The sequence below is a fragment of the Lampris incognitus genome, chromosome 2 (assembly GCF_029633865.1).
Source record: "Lampris incognitus isolate fLamInc1 chromosome 2, fLamInc1.hap2, whole genome shotgun sequence".
NCBI classification, from domain to species: domain Eukaryota; kingdom Metazoa; phylum Chordata; class Actinopteri; order Lampriformes; family Lampridae; genus Lampris; species Lampris incognitus.
In genome coordinates this window covers 103,406,038-103,428,185 of record NC_079212.1, presented here as the reverse complement: position 1 = coordinate 103,428,185, position 22,148 = coordinate 103,406,038, and the positions used below count along the sequence as shown (strand labels likewise).

The 22,148-nt window shown below is 40.2% G+C and overlaps 2 protein-coding genes across 2 annotated transcripts; both read left to right on the top strand.

The window, feature by feature from the left end:
* Window positions 1–565: 565 nt before the first annotated feature.
* On the top strand, window positions 566–9,055 carry LOC130131305 (odorant receptor 131-2-like). Its single transcript, XM_056300953.1, has 5 exons — window positions 566–718; window positions 836–1,588; window positions 7,784–7,920; window positions 8,141–8,296; window positions 8,947–9,055. The coding sequence occupies exons 1-5, from the start codon at window positions 566–568 to the stop codon at window positions 9,053–9,055; spliced, it is 1,308 nt and encodes a 435-aa protein (XP_056156928.1).
* A 3,739-nt stretch (window positions 9,056–12,794) lies between these two features.
* Window positions 12,795–15,806, top strand: LOC130108015 (odorant receptor 131-2-like). The gene is made up of 4 exons (XM_056274849.1): window positions 12,795–12,866; window positions 14,338–14,490; window positions 14,694–14,875; window positions 14,990–15,806. The coding sequence occupies exons 2-4, from the start codon at window positions 14,484–14,486 to the stop codon at window positions 15,797–15,799; spliced, it is 999 nt and encodes a 332-aa protein (XP_056130824.1). The 5' UTR covers window positions 12,795–12,866; window positions 14,338–14,483; the 3' UTR covers window positions 15,800–15,806.
* Window positions 15,807–22,148: the final 6,342 nt, after the last annotated feature.

Genomic DNA, 22,148 nt, shown 5'->3' with positions numbered 1-22,148 from the left:
CATATTTGCAATTCGATTTGTTCATACTTACCAGATAACAAACAGCAATAGACAGCGGTGCGATATACCGAATTAGACAAATGCACCTCTAAGTCTATACTTTTGCCCATACACTAACTGAATCAATCTATAAAGGATATTTTATGATTTTTGCAATCAATGATTTCACGGCAGTAATTTCCAGAATTGACCCCCCCTCCCATTCGTAATCACTCACACTCAAGAAACTGTAAAAGGTCGTTCAGAAAACTGAAATGTTTGCTTAATATCAAAAATATACTTAGGAATGGAAGCTTATTATGCATTTAGAACAGTTGTTTGGCTTTGATGAATTCTATTGTAATGCCCAAGATATAACGTCAAAGGTAAATAAGTCCAAACAATCTTTAAAACTTGAATATAGTAAACAGTGTCAACTTTTAATGATGGCTTGTATTAAGATTTTGAATATAAAGAAAGCTTTCATCAGAAGCTTTTCCTTACTTGACAGAACTATGTTTCAGCAGTTTGTTTACTTATTCATTTCTCTTGTAAAGGAAATTTGGAGTATCCAGAGACTGCCTATATGAATTACTCATCTGGTGGTAATGTCTCAATGACTGTGAGGTACAGGGACACATTCAGCACAGCTGTGGCAAAGAATGTACTTGTTTTTACACTAAGCCTCATCATCAACTATGTCAATGGTACTCTCCTTCACATCTTCAAGAAACATCAGGTAAGAGATATTTTGACATTGTTTAAAAAGTGATGAACAGATCAGTGAAAGAAGGGATGAAAATGGGTACACTTTTTCTACTGTCACAAACTATTAATCTTTTTTCCTTTCTTCTAGATACTCTATATGAATCCTCGTTACATCCTATACATCCACTTGGTGGTCAATGACATGATGCAGCTCACGGTGGCAATAGCCCTGTTTGTCCTTAGCTATATCTTCTACACACTCAATGTCTCCTTCTGCTGCCTCCTCGTTTCCATTGCCAGCCTCACCACCGTCAACACTCCATTAAATCTAGCTAGCATGGCAATAGAGTGCTACATTGCCATTTGTTACCCACTTCATCACGCTGAGTTCTGCACAGTGAAGAGAACACACATTCTGATCAGTTTGATCTGGGCCATAGGAGCTATCACAATTTTACCTGATCTGCTTTTCAAACTTGCCACAGAGCCTCTGGAGACCTTCTACTCTCGAATCTTCTGTGAAAAGGACACAGTGTTCCATAACTCCTGGATAATAAAGAAGAGGGATGTGTCTTACATACTGCTGATGGTTCTAGTATGGTTAATTATCTTCTACACATACTTTCATATTCTCTTTGCTGCTACAGCAGCTGCCACAAATGCTAAGAAAGCCAGGAATACCATCCTACTCCATGGTTTCCAGCTGCTGCTGTGTATGCTCACCTATATAGCTCCTGTGTTACGACAATTTCTGCAGCGCATGTATCCAGCACATTATGTCAATCTGATCTTTGTCCTCTACATCTTTGTCCAGATCCTCCCCAGGCTTGTCAGTTCTATTGTCTATGGCTTACGCGACCAAATATTTTTGAGGTATCTGAAAAACCATCTACTGTGTACAGTAAGCAAAAGAATCAATCCTCAATCTGCTCAAAAACACTCTGATAATACAGTGTCTTGTATATAATATTTGGATGTTTATGGCACTTTATATTGGCAATATTAGTTATCAGGATAAGTGAAGAAATGGGGGGAAAAAAGAGCAAGACAAATTCCAAAACATCATTTCTTGTTCATCTCATATATATATTTCAAATTCTAGGATATTTATATTCTCGGGGCAGAAATTGTCTAGAGACCCAAATTTTTTTTATGTAAATTTATGGACAATGATAAATAGTATAACACAGTGACAATTATTTCGTTCATCCTAGCAACCTTTTCAGTGTCAATATTTTTAGCTAATAAGCCTGCATCAACAAAAGCTTAATTCCACACACAAAAAAAAACATCTCAATAAAATTGTTTTTTTTTATATAAGAAAAACTGCAGGAAAAACAGAAAACTGCAGTCTCTGATGATACGCTGATCAAGACAGGAAGTAAGCCAAATGTAACGCAACCCACGAAAGGGTAGACGAGTAATTCACCAGATACGCTGGGGGTTAAAAAAAATATATAAATCTTAACAGTGTGCCTTCATTTTGATAACCAGATACAGGATTCCTTGTCCATCTAAATTTCTACTCAATGGTAAAGTGCAAAAAATGAACTAAATATATCAAACCCTATTATTAGTAAGTTTTACATTTGAAGAGATTCATTAATGCTTTTATCTGTTGAGATGAATTCTGGTGTGTTTTGAAGTTGAAAAATAAATAAATGTACTTGCATAATTTAATGTCACAATTTCTGCATGTTTACAGTCCAAGTGTCCTTTACTTCTACCACTGTCTCTCTTCCTGTACTTTCATGTAAGCATCCATTTCTGATATGAAATATCTTTTCTAAAGATGAAAACAAACAAAAAGAGTGAGCGCTACCATGTAACCGGGCACATAAAAAATAAGTTTTTTTTCAGGCTGTAGTATAAGCATGGTTAGGCCTACCTTTGATCGGAAAGAGATTTACTGAAGAAAGATGATGCAAAATCCACATCATGGCTGTTAACATATTTTAGAATCAAGGTAAGTTGTTAGAACATATAAAATACAAGTGACATGTTGTCCTCTTTAGTAAGTGATTAACTACTGACTTAATTAGTCTAGTTGTCTGTAACCTGTGTGCGTGTGTGCAAATATAAAATTGAATTAAGTAAGTTTTGCACATACATAATTCAACATATGAGGACAGGGTGGTCCAACAATCTCAGTCATTTTGCCATAAGCAAAAAAAAAAAAGAATCCGGATGTAGTGTGACGAACTCAAAATGACATTTGAGTGGCTGCTAGAACTGTTTACATAAAACTTAAACTGAGAAAAATACATCCATTTTGTATCTTAATTATTTATGATTAATCGATTATTGATGGTTAGTTATGTGTTCAATTATTAGTTAAGGAAAATGCATGAAATTTGCAGTCTTACTATTAACAGAGTGTGCATTCAGGCAATCAATGCATATGTAGGCTATAAACTATAGTTAGCATAGCATTAAATGAAAAAAAAAAAGAAAGGGGGTCAGCCCTATGTTCCCTCAGCCCTGTGGGTTAGCTGTCAAATAGGTTAGCTTAAGTATTGGGAGCATTGTGTTAAGGTTAGGGTTAGGTAGAAGTTGAGGTTAGATCAGGCTAAGGCAGGTTAGGTTAAGGTTAGTTGGCATCCCAGTGGAGGCATGGAGGTGTTTGGGAGAGATGATAGTGGATTTTTTTTTAACTAGATTGTTTAACACAATCTTGGAAAGTCAGATGATGTCTGAGGAGTGGATAAGAAGCAAACTGGTACTGATTGCAGAGCTGTAGTAACAACAGAGGTCTAAAGTTGATCAGCCACAGAATGAAGATATGGGAAAGAGTAGTGGAAGCTAGGTTAAGAGGAGAGGCGATGATTATCAAGCAGCAGCATAGCTTCATGCTACAAAAGAGTATTACAGATGTGATGTTTGCTTTGAGAATGTTGATGGAAAAGTATAGAGAAGGTCAAAAGGAATTGCATTGTGTCTTTGTGGATTTAGATAAAGCATATGACAGGGTGCCAAGAGAAGAGGTGTGGTGTATGAGGAAGCCGCGAATGGTTGAGAAATATGTAAGAGTAGTGCAGGATATGTATGAGGGCAGTGTGACAGTGGTGAGATGTGTGGTTGGAATACCAGATAGTTTCAAGGTGGAGGTGGGATTACATCAAGGATCGGCTCCTAGCCCTTTCTGTTTGCAATGGTGATGGACAGATTGATTGATGGAAGAGAACAGGCAGGAGTCTCCGTGGACTATGATGTTCGCGGATGACATTGTGATCTGTAGCAAGAGTAGGGTGCAGGTTGAGGAAGAAGAGGAATTAAAGTCAGTAGGAGCAAGATGGAATACATATGCATGAACGAGAGGGAGGACAGCGGAATGGTGAGGATGCAAGGAGTAGAAGTGACAAAGGTGGACGAGTTAAAATACTTGGGGTTAACTGTTCAAAGTAGCAGAGTACAGAAGAGAGATAAATTGGGTGGCATGGTGGTCCAGTGGTAAGTGCTGTCACCTCACAGCAAGAAGGTCCTGGGTTCAAACCCTGGGGTTGTCCAACTTTGGTGGTCATCCCTGGTTGTCCTCTGTGTGGAGTTTGCATGTTCTCCACATGTCTGCGGTGGGTTTTCTCCAGGTGGTTCGGTTTCCCCCACCATCAAAAGAAACATGCATGTTAGGATTTATACTCCTGTCTGTGCCCGACCCCCTGACCAAGGCAATGGGAAAAGAACTGGAGTTGGTCCACGGGCACAACACGAAGGTGGCAGCCCACTGCTCCCAGCTACACAGATCACAGCTAGGATGGGTTAATTTGCAGTAACTGAATTTCCCCAAGGGGATTAATAAAGGAAACTTAAAAAGAGAGTGCAGGCAGGGTAGATTGGGCGGTGAAGAATTTCAGGAGTGATTTGCGACAGAAGGGTACCAGCAAGAGTTAAAGGAAGGTTTACAAAATGGTAGTGAGACCAGCTATGGTGTATGGTTTTGGAGATGGCGGCACTGACAAAAAGACAGAAGGTGGAGCTGGAGGTGGCAGAGTTGAAGATTCTAAGATTTTTGTTGGGCGCGATGAAGACGGACAAGATTAGGAACAAATATATTAGAGGGACGGCTCAGATTGGACGGTTTAGAGACAAAGCAAGAGAGGCAAGATTGAGATGATTTGGACATATGCAGAGGAGAGATTCTGAGTATATTTGGAGAAGGGTGCTGAATATGGAGCTGCCAGGGAAGAGGAAAAGAAGAGGGCCAAAGAGGAGGTTTATGGATGTGGTGAGGGAGGACATGCAGGTGGCTGGTGTGACAGAAGATGACTTTTTCCAAAAGCAGATTATCTGCGGGCACTCCCGCATACAATGAAACAGAGACCTCTTCTAGTGGTTACATTTAATGCATGTATCAGGAATATTAGGATTAAAGTGATACAACCTAGCCAAAGTGATGTACTGTCTGCTTAGCTATTTACATATTGTAGTAATCTGGAGTGTGTGTTTACTATTTGGGTTTAAACTAAGGAGCAAGCCTCTGACCATTCTTCCTCTCTTACATTTTCTTTCAAATCTATTTTCCATACCTGCAGAATATTGTTTGAAGATTCTTTGCACTTGTTTACAAACATATTGTATAGTAAAGTCAAGTGCCCCCCGTCTTCCAGACGTTTTAATGTGATGTTTTCTAAGGTAGATGGAGGGGGAAGCTACAAATGGTTGTGCTGCTTTGATATAATAAAACTTTGGAGCTGAAGATATTTGAAGAAGTGCTTTGTAGGAAAGCTGTATGTGGTTTGAAATTCTACAAATAACACATTTGTTTTTTTTGTTTTTTTTCGGATTCCCCCCCTTTTTTTCTCCCCAATTTTATCCAGCCAGTTACCCCACTCTTCTGAGCTGTCCCAGTCGCTGCTCCACCCCCTCTGCCGATCCGGGGAGGGCTAGAGACTACCAAGTGCCTCCTCCGATACATCTGGAGTCACCAGCCGCTTATTTTCACCTGAGAGTGAGTTTTGTCCGGGGGACATAACAAGTGGGAGGATCACACCATTCCCCCCTGTTTTCCCTCCCCCCTGAACAGGCACCCCGACTGACCAGAGCAGGAGCTAGTGCAGCGACCAGGACACATACCCACATTTGGCTTCCCACCTGCAGACATGGCCAATTGTGTCTGTAGGGACACCCAACTGAGCTGGACATAACACAGGGAATGAACAGGCGATCCCCATGTTGGTAGGCAACGAAATAGACTGCTATGCTACCTGGACGCCCCATAAATGTATTTCCTTTATAAAAGGTAAAATACCTTAGCTATACCTTTGGTAGACCAGAGCTTAAAGCCAGGGTCTGCTCTGCCTGGCCGAAAGTTATCATTACCAAAAACTGGCAAAAATTGAGATAAGTGTTGTGTCTCACCCAATGTGTGATAGCACTGTGCCAAAACATTATTGTGTTTTTCAGGGAGGGTTTTTTTTTTTGTCTGTTTAATTAACCTTTTCTTATCTGCGGAGTACTTATACAAATTTATAGGGACTATAATTGACTGGGATTCAATTGTGACCCATGTCGGTAGATGGTCCTTAAGAAAGTAAAACATACCTGCTCTAATTTGAGCTGCTCAGAAATGCAATATAGGATTTGGTAGTTGTAGTCCACCTCCATCATATGGCAAATGTAACAAGCATAGTGCAAGTCTTGGACGTTTATTGTTCCAAATAACGCTTGAAAAGGTTTTATTTAACAATTGAAAAAAGGAAGATGGCGGGGAAAGGGGAATTGATTGGGAGGGGTACAAAACTTTAGGTAAAATTGTCATTTTTAAAATGTTGCATCCAGTCAAGGATATGGGTGATTTTGGCCACCTATTTATAAGCTGCGTAAATGCCTGTGTGAGGGGGTTGTAGTTAGCTGGGATAATTTCGTTAATAGTGGGGGTGATTTTAATGCCCAGGTAAGTAAATCCTAGTTTTGACACCACAAACAGAGTTAAAATGGGAGGGTTGAGCATTTCATTTTCTGCCCTAAAAGGTATTACAGAGTTGTCCTTATTTATTTTGTAGCCTGAAAAGACGCCAAGAGCACCTATCAGGTCACGTAAGGTAGGTAAAGTTTGATTCAAATTGGTGCAAAACAGAATCAGGTCATCTGCGTAGAGGGCTATTCGGTGTTCTATAGCTCCTATTTTTGAGCATGTTATATTGATGTGTTTATGGATTGCCATGGCCAGTGGCTCAATAGCAAGGGTAAACAGTAGGGGAAATAAGGGACAGCTCTTTCTCGTTCCTCAATTAAGCTTAAAGGGAGTTGATTTAAGCCTGTTCGTCAAAATTTCAGCTGGTTATAGTGGGTTATAATGTGGGTTATAGGATAGAAGTCTTACAGTGTAAACACTTTAAACATGCCAATTCAAATTGAATAATGCTAGGGTGAAGAGTTGCTGTATAGTTAGTTGCACCAACAATAAACCCAAAACCGCTGACCTCCAATTTGTTCTATTTCGTATAGGTTTTGTCCTCTAACAGCCGTCGCTATTGAGTTTATCTCTCATGCATACAGTCATGAAGACTTCCTTTGGAGCCCTTGGGCTCTTCATAAGCCTCCCTCAGGTCCACATTGATTGTGTATAACCCTGCTTGACCTGAACTCTGCGCCCTCTTTTTCTTCAAGGTATGAAGAAATGCAGACATCCATCCATTCCATTATCCAAACCGCTTATCTTACTTTGGGTCGCGGGGTGCTGGTGCCTATCCCAGCAGTCATTAGGCAGCAGGTGGGGAGACACCCTGGACAAGCTGCCAGTCCATCACAGGGCCAACACATTTACACCTAGGGATAATTTAGTATGGCCGATTCACCTGACCTACATGTCTCCGGACTGTGGGAGGAAACCGGACCACCCAGAGGAAACCCACGCAGACATGGGGAGAACATGCAAACTCCACATAGAAGACAAACTGGGATGACCCCCCCCAAGATGAACAACCCCAGGGTTCGAACCCAGGACCTTCTCACTGTGAGGCGACTGTACTAACCACTGCACCATCATGCTGCCCCAAATGCAGACAACTAAAACTAATAGCAAGAAAGTGAAGAAGAAAGAATTCCCTTTCCAGTGTTCTGCCCACGGAGTCCATCTCTGTCTGTCTTGTAATGCCAGGTACATTATGGACATCGACCTCCATGCTCGCTGCAAGACATGCCTCAGTCCCCAGCATGCCTGACTGGCTTCAATTCCCAGGCCACATGCTCCTACCTTGGAGAGGAAGATCAGCAGCTACCTCCAGAGATGTCTGGGTCTGTTGTGCAGCCTTAGCACTGCAGTATGGGAAACAACAAACTCCAGATCCCTATCAAAGGCCTCGATGAGGAGTTCAGGGTTTCTTGCACAAGAGAGGCACTGCTCTATCGGGACTCCAAGGACTCTAGAGTGGCACCAGCAAGAATTATTGTGCAGATAGGCAGGAAGTGGAGAGCCCAGGAAGGCCGGAAGACAACTGTCTTGTCTGAGACACAGGGCTTTGATGGGCACAGGGGCAACTGGACAGGCAGGGCTGGGAACCATCCCACAACCTCACTATGATAAGGCCCGTGGCAAGGAGGTGCAGGCAGGTGTCGAGGAGGAAAGGACCAGCAAAATTGTGGGCATACGGCAGCAGGGAGCATGGACAAGGTGGGAGGGTGCACTGGAGAGGAAGATATCCTGGGCAGATATCTGGCAGGCAGAAACGCAGCAAATCAATTTCATGGTACAAGCTGTGTACGATGTTCTACCTAGCCCAGCAAATCTCCATCTCTGGGGTGAGATTGATTCTCCATCATGTCCTCTGTGCCCTGGAAAAGTTTCATTCGAACACATCCTCAGCAGCTGCCCATCAGCCCTGGGGGAAGGCCATTACCACTGGTGACATAACCAGGTGCTGAAGACAGTTGCAGAGGCCATCTCCAAAGCTATGGCCAACAACAACCAAGCCCGCAGACAGACGAACATTGCCTCTGTCAGTGCTGGTGAGCAGCCTCAGTCACAGCCCAAATCAGCAGCCGGTCTCCTCACCTCTGCATCAGACCGGGAGCTGTGAGTTGACTTGTGGGGGGGGGGTAGCTCAGGCTCTTGGACCACGTTATGACAACTTTGTTGAGGCCAGACGTAGTGCTATCATCAGCCTCTTCAAAACAGGTGCTCCTTATAGAGCTGATGATTCACTGGGAGGACCGGATGGAGGAGGTAAATGCACAGAAGCGGTCTAAGTACCAGGAGCTGGTGGATCAATGCCGGGGGAGAGGCTGGAAGGCGCATTGTGAACCCATTAAAATGTGGTGTAGCGGCTTTGCTGACCGCTCACTGTGCAAGGTCTACACTCTACTTAGCATCACTGGGGATGCAAAAAGGAAAGCCATCAAGTCTTCCATGGAGGCTGCACTGAGGGCCTAAAGATGGCTTTGGATCAGAAGGAGGGATCTGTGGGCCAGTGTTGCTGGGACACAAGCCACAGCCTGATCAACCCTGGCTGGGTCGCCTGAGCGAGGGCGTATAATACTGAAAGACCTGAAACACCCAATGACCTCAGGAAACATCACTGATGATGTGTCCCAGTGCATTCTAGGATGTATCTTTGAATCAGTGAACATCTAACAGTGGTACTATCGACATCTGACAAATTTACATATATGTTAATGCTGCTATTTTGATTTACCTTATTTCTTTGTTTTGTTAGTTTGTTAGAAGGCGGCACGGTGGCGCAGTGGTTAGCGTGGTTGCCTCACAGCAAAAAGGTCCTGGGTTCGAGCCCTGGGGTAGTCCAACCTTGGTGGGTCATCCCGGGTCGTCCTCTGTGTGGAGTATGCATGTTCTCCCCATGTCTGCGTGGGTTTCCTCCGGGGGCTCCGGTTTCCTCCCACAGTCCAAAGACATGTAAGTCACGTGAATTGGCCGTACTAAATTGTCCCTAGGAATGAATGGGGTGTGTGTGTGTGTGTGTGTGTGTACACACACACCATATGATGGCCTGGCAGCCTGTCCAGGGTGTCTCCCCACCTGCTGCCCATTGACTGCTGGAATAGGCTCCAGCATCCCCGCAACCCTTTGAGCAGGATAAGCAGTTAAGACAATGGATGGATAGTCACATTTTACTTATTTCATTATTATTATTAATATTATTATGTCTGGTGTTGTTCGGGGATTGTGCTGCTGGGTTTTTTATGATGTTTTGTGTGCTGACAATTTGAAATTCAAAACACTTTGTCATGAAAAAAAAAAACAACAAAGTAACAGTGATTTGTTTTTACATTTGCCATCACTACAGCAATTAACAGAAGGTTTTCATGGATACTGCTGCCATCCACAAATGCTTAAGGTGTGTTCATTTCATTTAACCTACAACTTTTGTTAAAACATAAATTTACTAAAACTGTCATGGCCGCTCCCAGTTCTGGCCACTCCAGCCCTGTTTCTTGTGTGTCATGCCTAGCCATGCTCTGACAACACCATCCCAGTCCTGTCCAGTTTTCCTTAGTTACAAATTAAAATTCAAGTTTCACTTTAATTTCATATACATATAAAAAGTACCATGTACCTTCAAATGCAATGAAATGCACATGCCCTGGGTCTCTCAGCCCTTAAAACTATATATATAAGGAGATAATAAATAATAAAAAATAATATATAAGAAATCCCACAATACAATAAATCAATGAAAGTTATGTGAGGCACATACTGTTCATTATTCTGACCGCCTGGGGGTAAAAACTATCTTTGAGGTGGCTGATCGAAGCTCTGATTCTCTGTAAGCGATGTCCTGGGGCATCCAGGTGGTGTAAAGGTCTATTCTGTTGCCTACCAACATGGGGATCGCCAGTTCGAATCCCGGTGTTACCTCTGGCTTGGTTGGGCATCCCTATAGACACAATTTGCTGTGTCTGCGGGTGGGAAGCCAGATGTGGGTATGTGCCCTGGTCACTGCATTAACACAATCTCTGGTTGGTCGGGGCGCCTGTTCGAGGGGAAGGGGGAACTGGGGGGAATAGCGTGATCTTCCCACACACTACGTCCCCCTGGTGAATATTGTCACTGTCAGGTGAAAAGAAGCGACTGGCACATGTATGTATCAGAGGAGGCATGTGGTAGTCTGCAGCCCTCCCCAGATCAGCAGAGGGGGTGGAGCAGCGACTGGGATGGCTTGGAAAACAGGATAATTGGCCAAGTACGATTGGGTAGAAAAAGAAAGGGAAAATCAAAAAAAAAAAAGTGCTGTCCTAAGGGACGCAGTGAGAGCAGACCATGTGTTGGGTGGCTGGTGTCCTCCATGATACTTAGGGCCTTCCTTCTGTAAGGAGTGGTATACATTTCCTGAAGCTGTGGCAGGGCTGTTCCTATGATTTTTGAAACCGCATTTACTATCCTGTTCAGTTGTTTGTGGTCCTTTTCAGTCAGGTTGCCAAACCACACCAGTATACTTCCAGTAAAGATGCTCTCTATGGTCGTCTGATAGAAATTGACCAGAGTTTTTGTAGAATTTTTTTCTGAATGCCTAAAAACCTGAAGTTCTTCACAATTTCAACAGGGATATCATTGATGCAAACTGGTGTCTGAACTGTTTTAGACTTCTAAAAATCAACAACTATCTACTTTGTCTTCTCAACATTTAGGGAGATGTTATCTTGACGCCATACAGATAGGTCCCTCAACTCCTTCCTATAGGCATCTTTATTGTCGTCATTTATCCAGTCCAATTACTGTGGTATCATCTGCGAATTTCGCTATGCTGTTATATTTGGCAACACAATATGTGTGAACATACTGTAAAGGACTACAGCAACAACCCTGCGGTGTTCCTGTGTTGAGAACTATGGTAGATGAGTAGCTGGTACCTGCTCTTACTGTCTGAGGTCTCCCTGTCAGAAAGTCATGCCACCATGTTGGTGGTTGTGAACACATTTTCCAAGGCCTGTTGGTTTCTCCCTCCCTTTGGTCTCCCCACAGCCATCCAGGTTTTGGAGGTGCTGCTTAAACAGGTCTTCCAGCACTATGGACTCCCAGAGGACAACGTCTTGGACTGTGGCCCCCAATTTCCCTCACGGGTATGGAATGCCTTCATGGAGAGGCTGGGGGGTCACAGTGAGCTTTATCTCCAGCTACAGACCACAAGTGAATGGGCAAGTGGAAAGCACGAACCAGGAGCTGGGGAGATTCCTTGAAAGTTACTGTAAGGAGCAGCAGGTTGAGTGGGCCTGTTTTCTTCCCTGGGCAGAGTCTGCCCAGAACTCCTCCTGTCACTCCTCTACTGGTCTGACCCCCTTCTAGTATGTCTTTGGCTACCAACATCCCTGGGTCTCCTGGAACCCAAGCCAGACCAAGGTCCTTGCTGTGGATGACTGGTCCCGTCGTTCCAAGGAGGTATAGAACAAGGGTCATATTTTACTACTGCGAGCCATCCGCCGCCAGAAGAACCAAGCAGCCTGGCATCGCAGTAAGGCTCCCGTTTACCAGCCTGGGGATTGGGTCTGCCTCGCCACCAAAAATATCAACCTCCGCCTGCCCTGTCGAAGCTAAGTCCACAGTTTATGGGACCCTTCAAGGTCCTCAAGAGGGTCAATGAGGTATCTTTCAAATTACAACTCCCTAATTATTGCCGCATCTGACCTACTTTTCATGTTGCCCTCCTAAGGTCTGTGAATCCTGGTCCCTTGGTTGATGCAGTCCCTCACAACAACCTGTCAACCCCCATCCCGGACATTGATGGAGCACATGCGTATGCTGTCGAGACCCTCCTGAACTAGAGATATCATGGGGGCAGCTTCAGTACTTGGTGGACTGGGAAGGGTTCCGCTCTGAGGATCATTGATGGGTCACAGTGGCTGACATCCTGGATCCCAACTTGATCCAGGATTTCCACCTCTGCCATCCTGATAGACCCGCTCCACGTCCTCAGGGTCAGCCCCCAGGCCAACGCCGTCCTGTGGCCCAGGCTGCTCATCATGTTCTTCTAACTCTCTATATCTTCCGCTCAGTTTCACAACACCTCAGGCAGTATTGGTAATGTTTGCTTGACATTTTTACCATTAACCTTCCCTCATGGTTCCGTCCATTGTTTGTTTTTGTTTTTTCCATCGCTATCTTTATCTACATGTTACTGAACTCTTTTCTCCACTTGACTTCTGCCTAGACTTCGAAGAAACAACTCTGCTTGCACTTATATCCTATCGGAGTATGTCATTACAAAAGCCAACTGACTAACATTTTAGAGGTAAGATTATCCTCCATGTTTCTAGATCAGGAATAGTTGAAGCTATTAAAATGTATGCTATTAAACTCTAATACTAAACTCACTAATCATTAATGTACATACAGCGCTGATGCTTATAAAAATCTCTGTAAATGACTAACTGGCAATCATACTTTGACTGAAATATATATGATACAGGAAAATAAAAGCAAACACAAACTAGCTTTTCACCCAGTAATTAGTCAATTTGTATTATTGTAATAATAAAGATTTATTTAAATGTGGCACTTCTGAATGTTATAACTAAAGACTAAAAAAGAGGAACACTGCACAGATGAATATCAATGAAAGGATTGTTAATTGTTTTTTGACAGCTAATGAGAGTTTATTGTCTATTTTACACCACAAAATATTTGGCATCTCCCAGACCAAAAAGCCACTTCACAGATGGGGAATGGCATGATTTTTTGTTTTTGTTTTTAGGGAACCACTGTGCAATGCTTTAATTGCCACTAGTGGCTAAACATGAGTGTGAGTTAGTTAGACTTTTACTCTAGTAATATTATTATGTGTGATTTCACCGAAGAGACTTTCCAGTAAAGTAAACATTTTCACTCACCTGAGTGAAAGTAAAGTACTCTTTCTAACGCTGTCTGAAGGAAAACCTCACCTTTACCTGGTATGCAGGTGGGAACAGTTTCGAGGCAACACAACATCTAAAAGACAAACATGCATGTACAAACCCGAACAACTACACATAAGTCAACACACACACACATGCGCGCGCACACACGCACGCACGTACGCACGCACGCACGCACGCACACACACACACACACACACACACACACACACACGTGAACTGCGTATCCTAGGACTATCGTCACCACCTACTTACTAGATATATAAAGTCCTCTTTACATTCCTGTCTCATCTCAATATGAACTTGGAATTCTGATCAGAGGTAAGGATAACTGTGCTGGCACTCAACAAAAACTGATAACTGCATTACTGGACTGAAAGTAATGATTATTACTGCTTCGCTTTTGAACTGAACATGAAAAAATAATAAAAGAAAGATATTCAAGAGAAAATTACTTCTGCTATTAGATATTTTTTTCTAATTTTCTTTTTAAATCTGGCTGTGCTTTTTAAACTTGCACCAATAGCAAACTTTGACGGAACTACATTTTCACGCTGGTCCCAGATTTAGATACTATACAGTGGAATGAATGGTATTTTGAAACAGACAAAATAATTTATTAACATCTCTAATGTCAGTCAGTTTCTTAATAATTACTACTATATACTTGCTTACTACTAAGAGATGTCAATTAAGTGTGTGTTTGAAAATGCCACCAGGTAATTCTCAAACCATTCAATTTTAAGAGCTAAATTGGTTTGTATCTGAATAGATTTTTTAACTGATGCACTTGGTTTCATTGTTCCCTCTGGGAAATATTGGTCTTTGCATGCCCTCTCCCGTATGAAGGTGAAAGGTTCACAGAAGAACAGCACCCCTTGAGGTTCACTGTCATGTCATAGGAAGGATGCTCGCAACACAGCACTCGGATCCACTGGTTGAAGGACGGTGTTGGATACCACAAAACCGCCCTGTTTAACGAATGACATAATGTTATGTATGGTAAGTATATACTCGTTAAAAAAAAAAAGTTTTTCGTTGACACATTTCAGGGGCTTGAATTTACACATTCCAGGATATGGAGTGATTCAATTTTCCCCATTCACATCACATTACAGACTATTCCTTTCTGACAGAATTGATTTCATCTAAAGCTTAAATTCATTTGGCAAAGCCATGTTTACTTAGTCATGTCTCTTGTAAAGGAAATTTGGAGCATCCAGACACTGCCTATATGAATTACTCATCTGGTGGTAATGCCTCAATGACTGTGAGGTACAGGGACACATTCAGCACAGCCGTGGCAAGGAATGTGCTTGTTTTTACACTAAGTCTCACCATCAACTATGTCAATGGTATTCTCCTTCACATCTTCAACAAACATCAGGTAAGAGATGAAACAAAGTTAGGTGGTAGAGAGATAAGTGAGAGGAGAGATGAAAATGGATAAGCAATTTCTTACTTACAAACTCTTATTTTGTTTCCTTTTCCTTTCTTCTAGATACTTAAAGTGAACCCTCGTTATATCCTATACATCCACTTGGTGGTCAATGACATGATGCAGCTCACGGTGGCAATATCCCTCTTTATCCTTAGCTATACCTTCTACACACTCAATGTCTCCTTCTGCTGCCTCCTTCTTTCCATTGCCAGTCTCACCACTGTCAACACTCCATTAAATCTAGCTAGCATGGCAGTAGAGTGCTACATTGCCATTTGTTTCCCACTTCACCATGCCGAGTTCTGTACAGTGAAGAGAACACACATTCTGATCGGTTTGATCTGGGCCATAGGAGCTATCACAGTTTTACCTGATCTGCTTTTCAAACTTGTCACAGAGCCTCTGGAGACCTTCTACTCTCGAATCTTCTGTGAAAGGGACACGGTGTTCCATAACTCCTGGATAATAAAGAAGCGACAAGCATCCTACATAGTGTTATTAGTTATAGTATGGCTAACGATCCTCTACACATACTTTCACATAATTTTTGCTGCTACAGCAGCTGCAAAAGATATTAAGAAGGCCAGGAATACTATCTTACTCCATGGTTTTCAACTACTGTTGTGTACGCTTACCTATATAGCCCCTTTGTTAAAGCAGTTTCTGTTGTATATGTATCCAGCACATTATAGAAATTTGGTCTTTGCTCTCTATATCTTCGTCCAGATCCTCCCAAGGTTTGTCAGTCCTATTGTCTACGGCTTAAGGGACCAAACTTTTCGGAAGCACCTGAAAAACTACCTGCTGTGTAGCATGTTTTGCATCAAAAGTTACGTAGATCCACTGCAAGCCCCTAAATCACCCCGGTAATATCGAGGCTTGTTTTAAGGTTTGTATATTTGTGGTTCCTAAGGGCTTATATCTCAACTACAATTGACATGAGTCAGGAACAAGAAAGTATGAATAAAACCCTAAAAAGAGCAAGTCCATGCCACGATGTAATTTTCTTGTTTTTCTCTTAAAAATTGTTATGGCCATAGAATTCCCTGAACTTTATTTGTTGTAGGAGCCAAACATATAGAATTGATTTTTTTCTGTACAATAATGAATAGAGTGGGAAACAAACTCGTTACTCTGGCAAACATTTTCACGTCATGTAATTTTTGTCTTTTTAAATCTGTTAAAAATCTTACTAACAAACATTCAGGGAATTTTTAGACTAATAAGCTTGTGTCAACAATTGCAGACGTAATATTATGGAAGAAAAAATCCGCAATATTTGATGACACGTATTTCTTTTAACTGTGCTCCAGCTAGACTGAGCAAGTCATACAATGGGTGAAAAACATAAAAATATTTAATATATCTATTCCTCCTGACCTCAAGATGAACTTTCCAAGACTAGATATTATAAAACAATTGTGATTAAATTTCACCATTAGCTGGTAAAATAAAATAACGAAACTAAAAACAAGTTTCATTATTTTATTTACCAGTTTGAATTTCACATATTTCGCACATGTGCACGCATGCACGCACGCACGCATGTACACACACACACACACCACATTTTCCATGAAGAATCTCCACTGTTGTATAGGCTACAACAGTCAAATCAAGTCAATTTTATTTGTATAGCCCAAATTTGCCTCAGCAGGGTTTACAGCAACACAACATCCTGTCCTTAGACCCTCGCTTCAGATAAGGAACAACGTCCTAAAAAAAAAAAAACCTTTAACAGGGAGAGAAAAAAATCAGAAGAAACCTCAGGGAGAGCAAGAAGAGGGATCTCTCTCTCAAGACAGACAACGTGCAATGGATGGTGTTTACACAATTTACAGAATACAACATTGAAAGAGGATAATAGAATTATACTATATATGAAGAATATGATGAGAAGGATGCCATCAGTGTCCAGATGCCACCAGTACAGCCCAGGACCTGAGCCATCTGACCACCATCACCATGTTATTTTTTTTTTAAGTCTTGTTTTTTACTCTTTTTTTTTTATTGAAATAAAATCTGTTTTCAGAAGGACTTGGCTGTCATCTGTATTAGGTTTGCTGGCATGAGTTAATAATAAATAGGTAATATTCGGAAGAGATACTGGTTTTGTTTCTGGGTGTACAAATAATGAGCCAGATACTGGTTTTGTTTCTGAGTGTACAAATAATGAGCCATCTTTGAGTGTGACATCTATTTAGGCAACATTTGTATCAGGTGACATATCCTGATATCTATTAAAAGTACTTGACATTAATGGGAACAGGGGCAAAATGAGAGAGGGGCACAGCCACAGACTTCCGAATTTATGCAAGATCAATTCTACTATAACTCTACTCATCTATGCTTTTCCTTGCTTTAAGATAATTATGGTATACTGTAACTCCTGCTGATTTCACTATGTCTACTCCCACAAACCCACTGTATCCCAATTTAAGCTTAGCTCTAATCCTAGCTCTTACTGAACCACCTCCTGCTGACGCTGCCACCGTGGGTCCTCCTGCACGAGTCCTCCTTGGCATTTGGTAGGTTCATCACTCCCATTCCCAAGGCCAACAAAATTTAACCCCTCCCAATACTGTCCCTAACAGCACTGTTAATCAGTCACCCACTCCTCTCTTCCCCCTACTATCTTGATCGTTGGGAACGCCATAGTCCGAAACATCCATTATGTAAATGCGGTCCCGCTGCTTTCCTGGAGCTACTGTCCCTGACATCCTGGAGAATCACACAGGACTCCTTGATTCATTTACTACTTAACCATGCCTCCAATCATTCCTCAATTAAAACCAGTCCAAGTATCTAAGAAAAGGAAGAAGGGAAAAAGGCAAATATAACCCCCATATCACTTCTAACACCCCCCCGCCCTTACAAAAAAAAAATCTGGTTTCAACCAATTCGGTTTTTTTTATCGTTTTTATATTAGTCATTTTCTCGTTTCTTAAAACAACATCAACACTACTGTTATCTAATCCGTTTTTTTTTTATTCCATTGATTCATGTACATTACTATCAACAATGTATTCCCAAACTTTTAAAAATAACCAAACCATATGCACATCCCCTTGACAGGGTGTCCACAATAACATTTTCTCTGCCTGACAAATGCCTAGCCAAATCAAGGAAAGTTTCACTTGATTTTCACTGCACAGACCTGAACTTCTGTCGGTAGGCTTCTGGCACCACCTCATAGGCTGCCAAAACCACCTTCATCACAGTAACAGTCTCTACTGTCTGAAGCATCCAATGGCGCATAAGCTTCCTGAGCTCTCCCTTCAAGCACACTCTGGATAAGCAACATCCACCTATTCTCAGGACATTCTAGCTCTTTGGCAATTTTCTCTAAAGCGTCAAAAAATGAGCCCACATCATCCCGATTAAACTTTGGCATGAGTCTAAAACAGCTGGAAACATCAAAACAAGCTTCTTGCTTACGTTGTAAGTCGCTGTTGTTCACTCTAAGCTTCTCTTGCTCTAATGTCAGCTTTGCTAACTCAAGCTGAAACAGCCCCCCCTCTCTCTCTCTCTTGCTCTGCTCTGCTCTTTCCTGTACGGGATCTTTTAGGTGTTTTTTTTTTTTTAACAAAACATATAAACAAGAAAATATTACATCACAATAGGACAAAAAGTAGTTACAAAAATATATATTATTTCAAAATTAAAATTTACATATCCATAAAAAAAAGAAAAGATAAAATAAAAAAGCTCGAGATACAGGATTTAAGTTAAATTATATTCTTCACATAGTCTTCTGGTTTTGCTGGCTTTAGGATTCATACATTCTTTTAAAGATTCTAAATAGGATGAAAGAAGTGCTTTGAATACACTGTTTGGACGCTGGTGTGCAAATTTGGTACAATGAATATGAAATATAGCAAATATTAATAGAAGGTTGATAATATACATTTTTTCTGAACTTATTTCCTCATTTTGTGACAGACCAAATAAAACATGTTGGATGTCCAGTTTACAATAAGAGTCAATTTTGTTATTTATGAGATTATTTAGATCAATCCAAAAAACCTGAGAGTAGGTACAATCCCAAAATAAATGACATATGGTTTCATCCACATTGCCACAAAAGGAACAGAGTGTGTCAATATTAATCTTGTATTTTACAAGAAGGGACTTGACTGGATAACATCTGTGAAGCAGTTTAAATGTAACTTCTCGTACCTTATTTGTAATACAATATTTTCGTGATAAAATCCAAGTGTTCCTCCAATCTATGTCATTATAAATATTATTCCAGTAGAAAATGGCTGCAGGTTTAGAAACAATGTCTCTCTGAATAATATTTCTAACGCATTGATTAGTGGCTTTATCACTTAATAAAGGACACAAGTTACCAATATATATGTCTTCAGGAGTTAAACCTGGAATAGTACAACTTTTACCTTTAGGAGCAGACAACAATAACCTTCTAACTCCATCTGGTATTGCATCAAATACAATAGAATATTCTCTTGGTGTAACAGGGAAACCATATACAGAAAGAAATTCTTCATAAGTGAAAAGCTGACCATTGTCATTCAGTAATTGACTAACAAGTAAAATTTTATTATCAACCCATCTCTTAATATATAAAGATTTGTTCTTAAACCTAATATCTTGATTGTTCCAAATGAAATATTTATGGGGAGAAAAATTGTGTGAGTACATCATTGACCAGGATAACAAAAGTTGACTGTGAATGTTGGACAGTTTTATCGGTAATTTATAAATATTGTAATTGCACCTTAAGAGAAAATGCATTCCTCCAAGTGAATTAAATATATGGGCAGTAATAAAATTCCAGATTGAGTTGGGATTTTTTAAGAAAAGTTTGATCCATTTGACTTTAAAAGAAGAGTTTAAGGAGGTGAAGTCTAAAGAATTAATCCCACCAGAACATAACTTATTTATCATGACATTCTTCTTAATATAATGTATTCTTTTTTTCCAGATAAATTCAAATAATATTCTATCAATTTTAGTGCATGTCTTTTGAGACATCAAGTGCCATAGCTGCATATATAAGTCTGGAGAGGCCTTCAACTTTAGCTACCAAGGATCTTCCAGTAATAGACAAATCTCTTTGAAGCCAAAGGTTAAACCTCTGTTGGACTGAAGCTATAAGTGGATTAAAATTTTCAGATAGTCTGGAGCTTTGGTCTTTTTCAATTATAATACCAAGATATTTAACCTTGTGCTTCACAGGGATCCCAGAAATAATAGTATCCGTGCAACTATTAACAGGAAGAAGCTCACATTTTGAAATGTTCAGTTTAAGGCCGGAGGCCATTGAGAAAGAGTTAATGACTTTGATTGCTTTATTAACTTGAAATTTATCCTTTAAAAAAAGTGTTGTATCATCTGCAAGTTGAATGATAGACAGTGTTCTGCCAACAATAGAGAGACCCAATACATCACCGTTTTTGAAATGAATGGAGAGTAATAGCATAGGAAGAAGGAAGAGATATGCCGAGATCGGACAACCTTGACGGATTCCACGATTTAAGTTAAATCTTTTAGTAGTGCCATATGGGAGTTTGATTGAACTATTTGCACCTGCATATAACGTTTTGACAGATTTTTTAAACATATTCCCAAAACCAAAAATGTCAAGTGCTTTAAATATGAATTTGTGTTCAATGGAATCAAAAGCTTTATAAAAATCTAAAAAAAGAATGAAGCTGTTATCTGTAATTAATTCTGAATGATCCAAGATATCAATCACCAGTCTTATGTTGTTTGTTATATGTCTACCAGTCATGAAACCAGACTGTGTTTCATCAATAATGTCATTAAGTGTACTTTTCAACACATAGCAATTATCTTGTAGTCATTGTTCAAGAGTGAAATAGGTCTCCAATTATCTAACAACAAATAGTCTTTTTGCGGTTTGGGAATCAAAGTGATCAACCCCTGAGACAATGAAGGAGGGAGCTTTTCATTAGCAATGCTTTCTATATATACTTTATGTAAAAAGCGTGATAAGTCCTTGGAGAAACATTTATATAACTCTGAGGTTAATCCGTCATTCCCAGGACTCTTAATGAGTTTCATTTTTCCAATAGCATCCTCAACATCCAATGTTGTGATGGGGGCATCACACAAATCTTTATTAGCATTGCTGATGCTCTCAATATTACCTAAAGAGTTGAAGAAACTTTCCATGTCATTTGTTGACAGTTTAGACTTATATAATTCTTTATAAAATAGTTCACATTTCTCAGAAATCTTTTTAGGGTCTTGTGTGATGACATCATCTGAACAGAGTTTGGTCATGCTGCAATGTGTATTATGTTGTTTCTCTAATTTGAAGAAATAGCTGGAGTTTTGCTCTCCTTCCTCAAGCCATCTCCTCCTAGAGCGCACAAAGGCTCATTTTGCCTTGTGAATATATAGATTATCTAATTTTAATTGTAGAATTTGAAGTCTGTTCTTGTTATCCTCTGATAAATTTTCAAGTGGCTGTGATGATAAAGCAATAATTTCAGAGATCATTTCTGATTCTTCTTTTTTTCTGTTTTTAACTATTTCAGCTCCTCTTTTCATTGTAAGGGACCTTAATTCAAATTTCATGAACTACCAATTTTTGCCATACATATTTTCAGCACATGCCCTATCCCAGCATTCATCTATTTTTATTTTAATCTCCTTTACCAAAGATTCATTCAATAAAAGAGAATTATTTAATTTCCAATATGAGTTGACTCTTTTAGTTTGATGACTAGTAGACATATACAGCTCCAAAAAAATAGTTTTATGATCCGTCAAGGGTGTTGGCAACATTTTAACTGAAGAGACATGTTCAGATAATGGATCAGAAATCAACCAATAGTCAATACGAGACTGTAATGACCCTGACCTGTTCTTCCATTTAAATTCTTTAACTGTAGGATTCTTATACCTCCAAATATCAATCAGATCTTTCATTTATAAAATCTAACAAATAACTATTATTTGTATTACTTTTATTTGACCATCTATCTAACATATCATTAATTGAATGATTCCAGTCTCCTCCGAATATGATCTTTAGATCTGCAAATTTACTTATTATAGAATCAATTTTTGCATTTACTGAATGCATTAAGGTAATAGTCTCCTGTTTGTTGTTATAACCATAAACGTTTCCCAATAAAAATACCTGGTCATTAAATGAAATAACCAACAAAATAAAGTGACCGTTTGGATCTGTCTGTGAAGAGATAACTTTCCCTTTAAACTT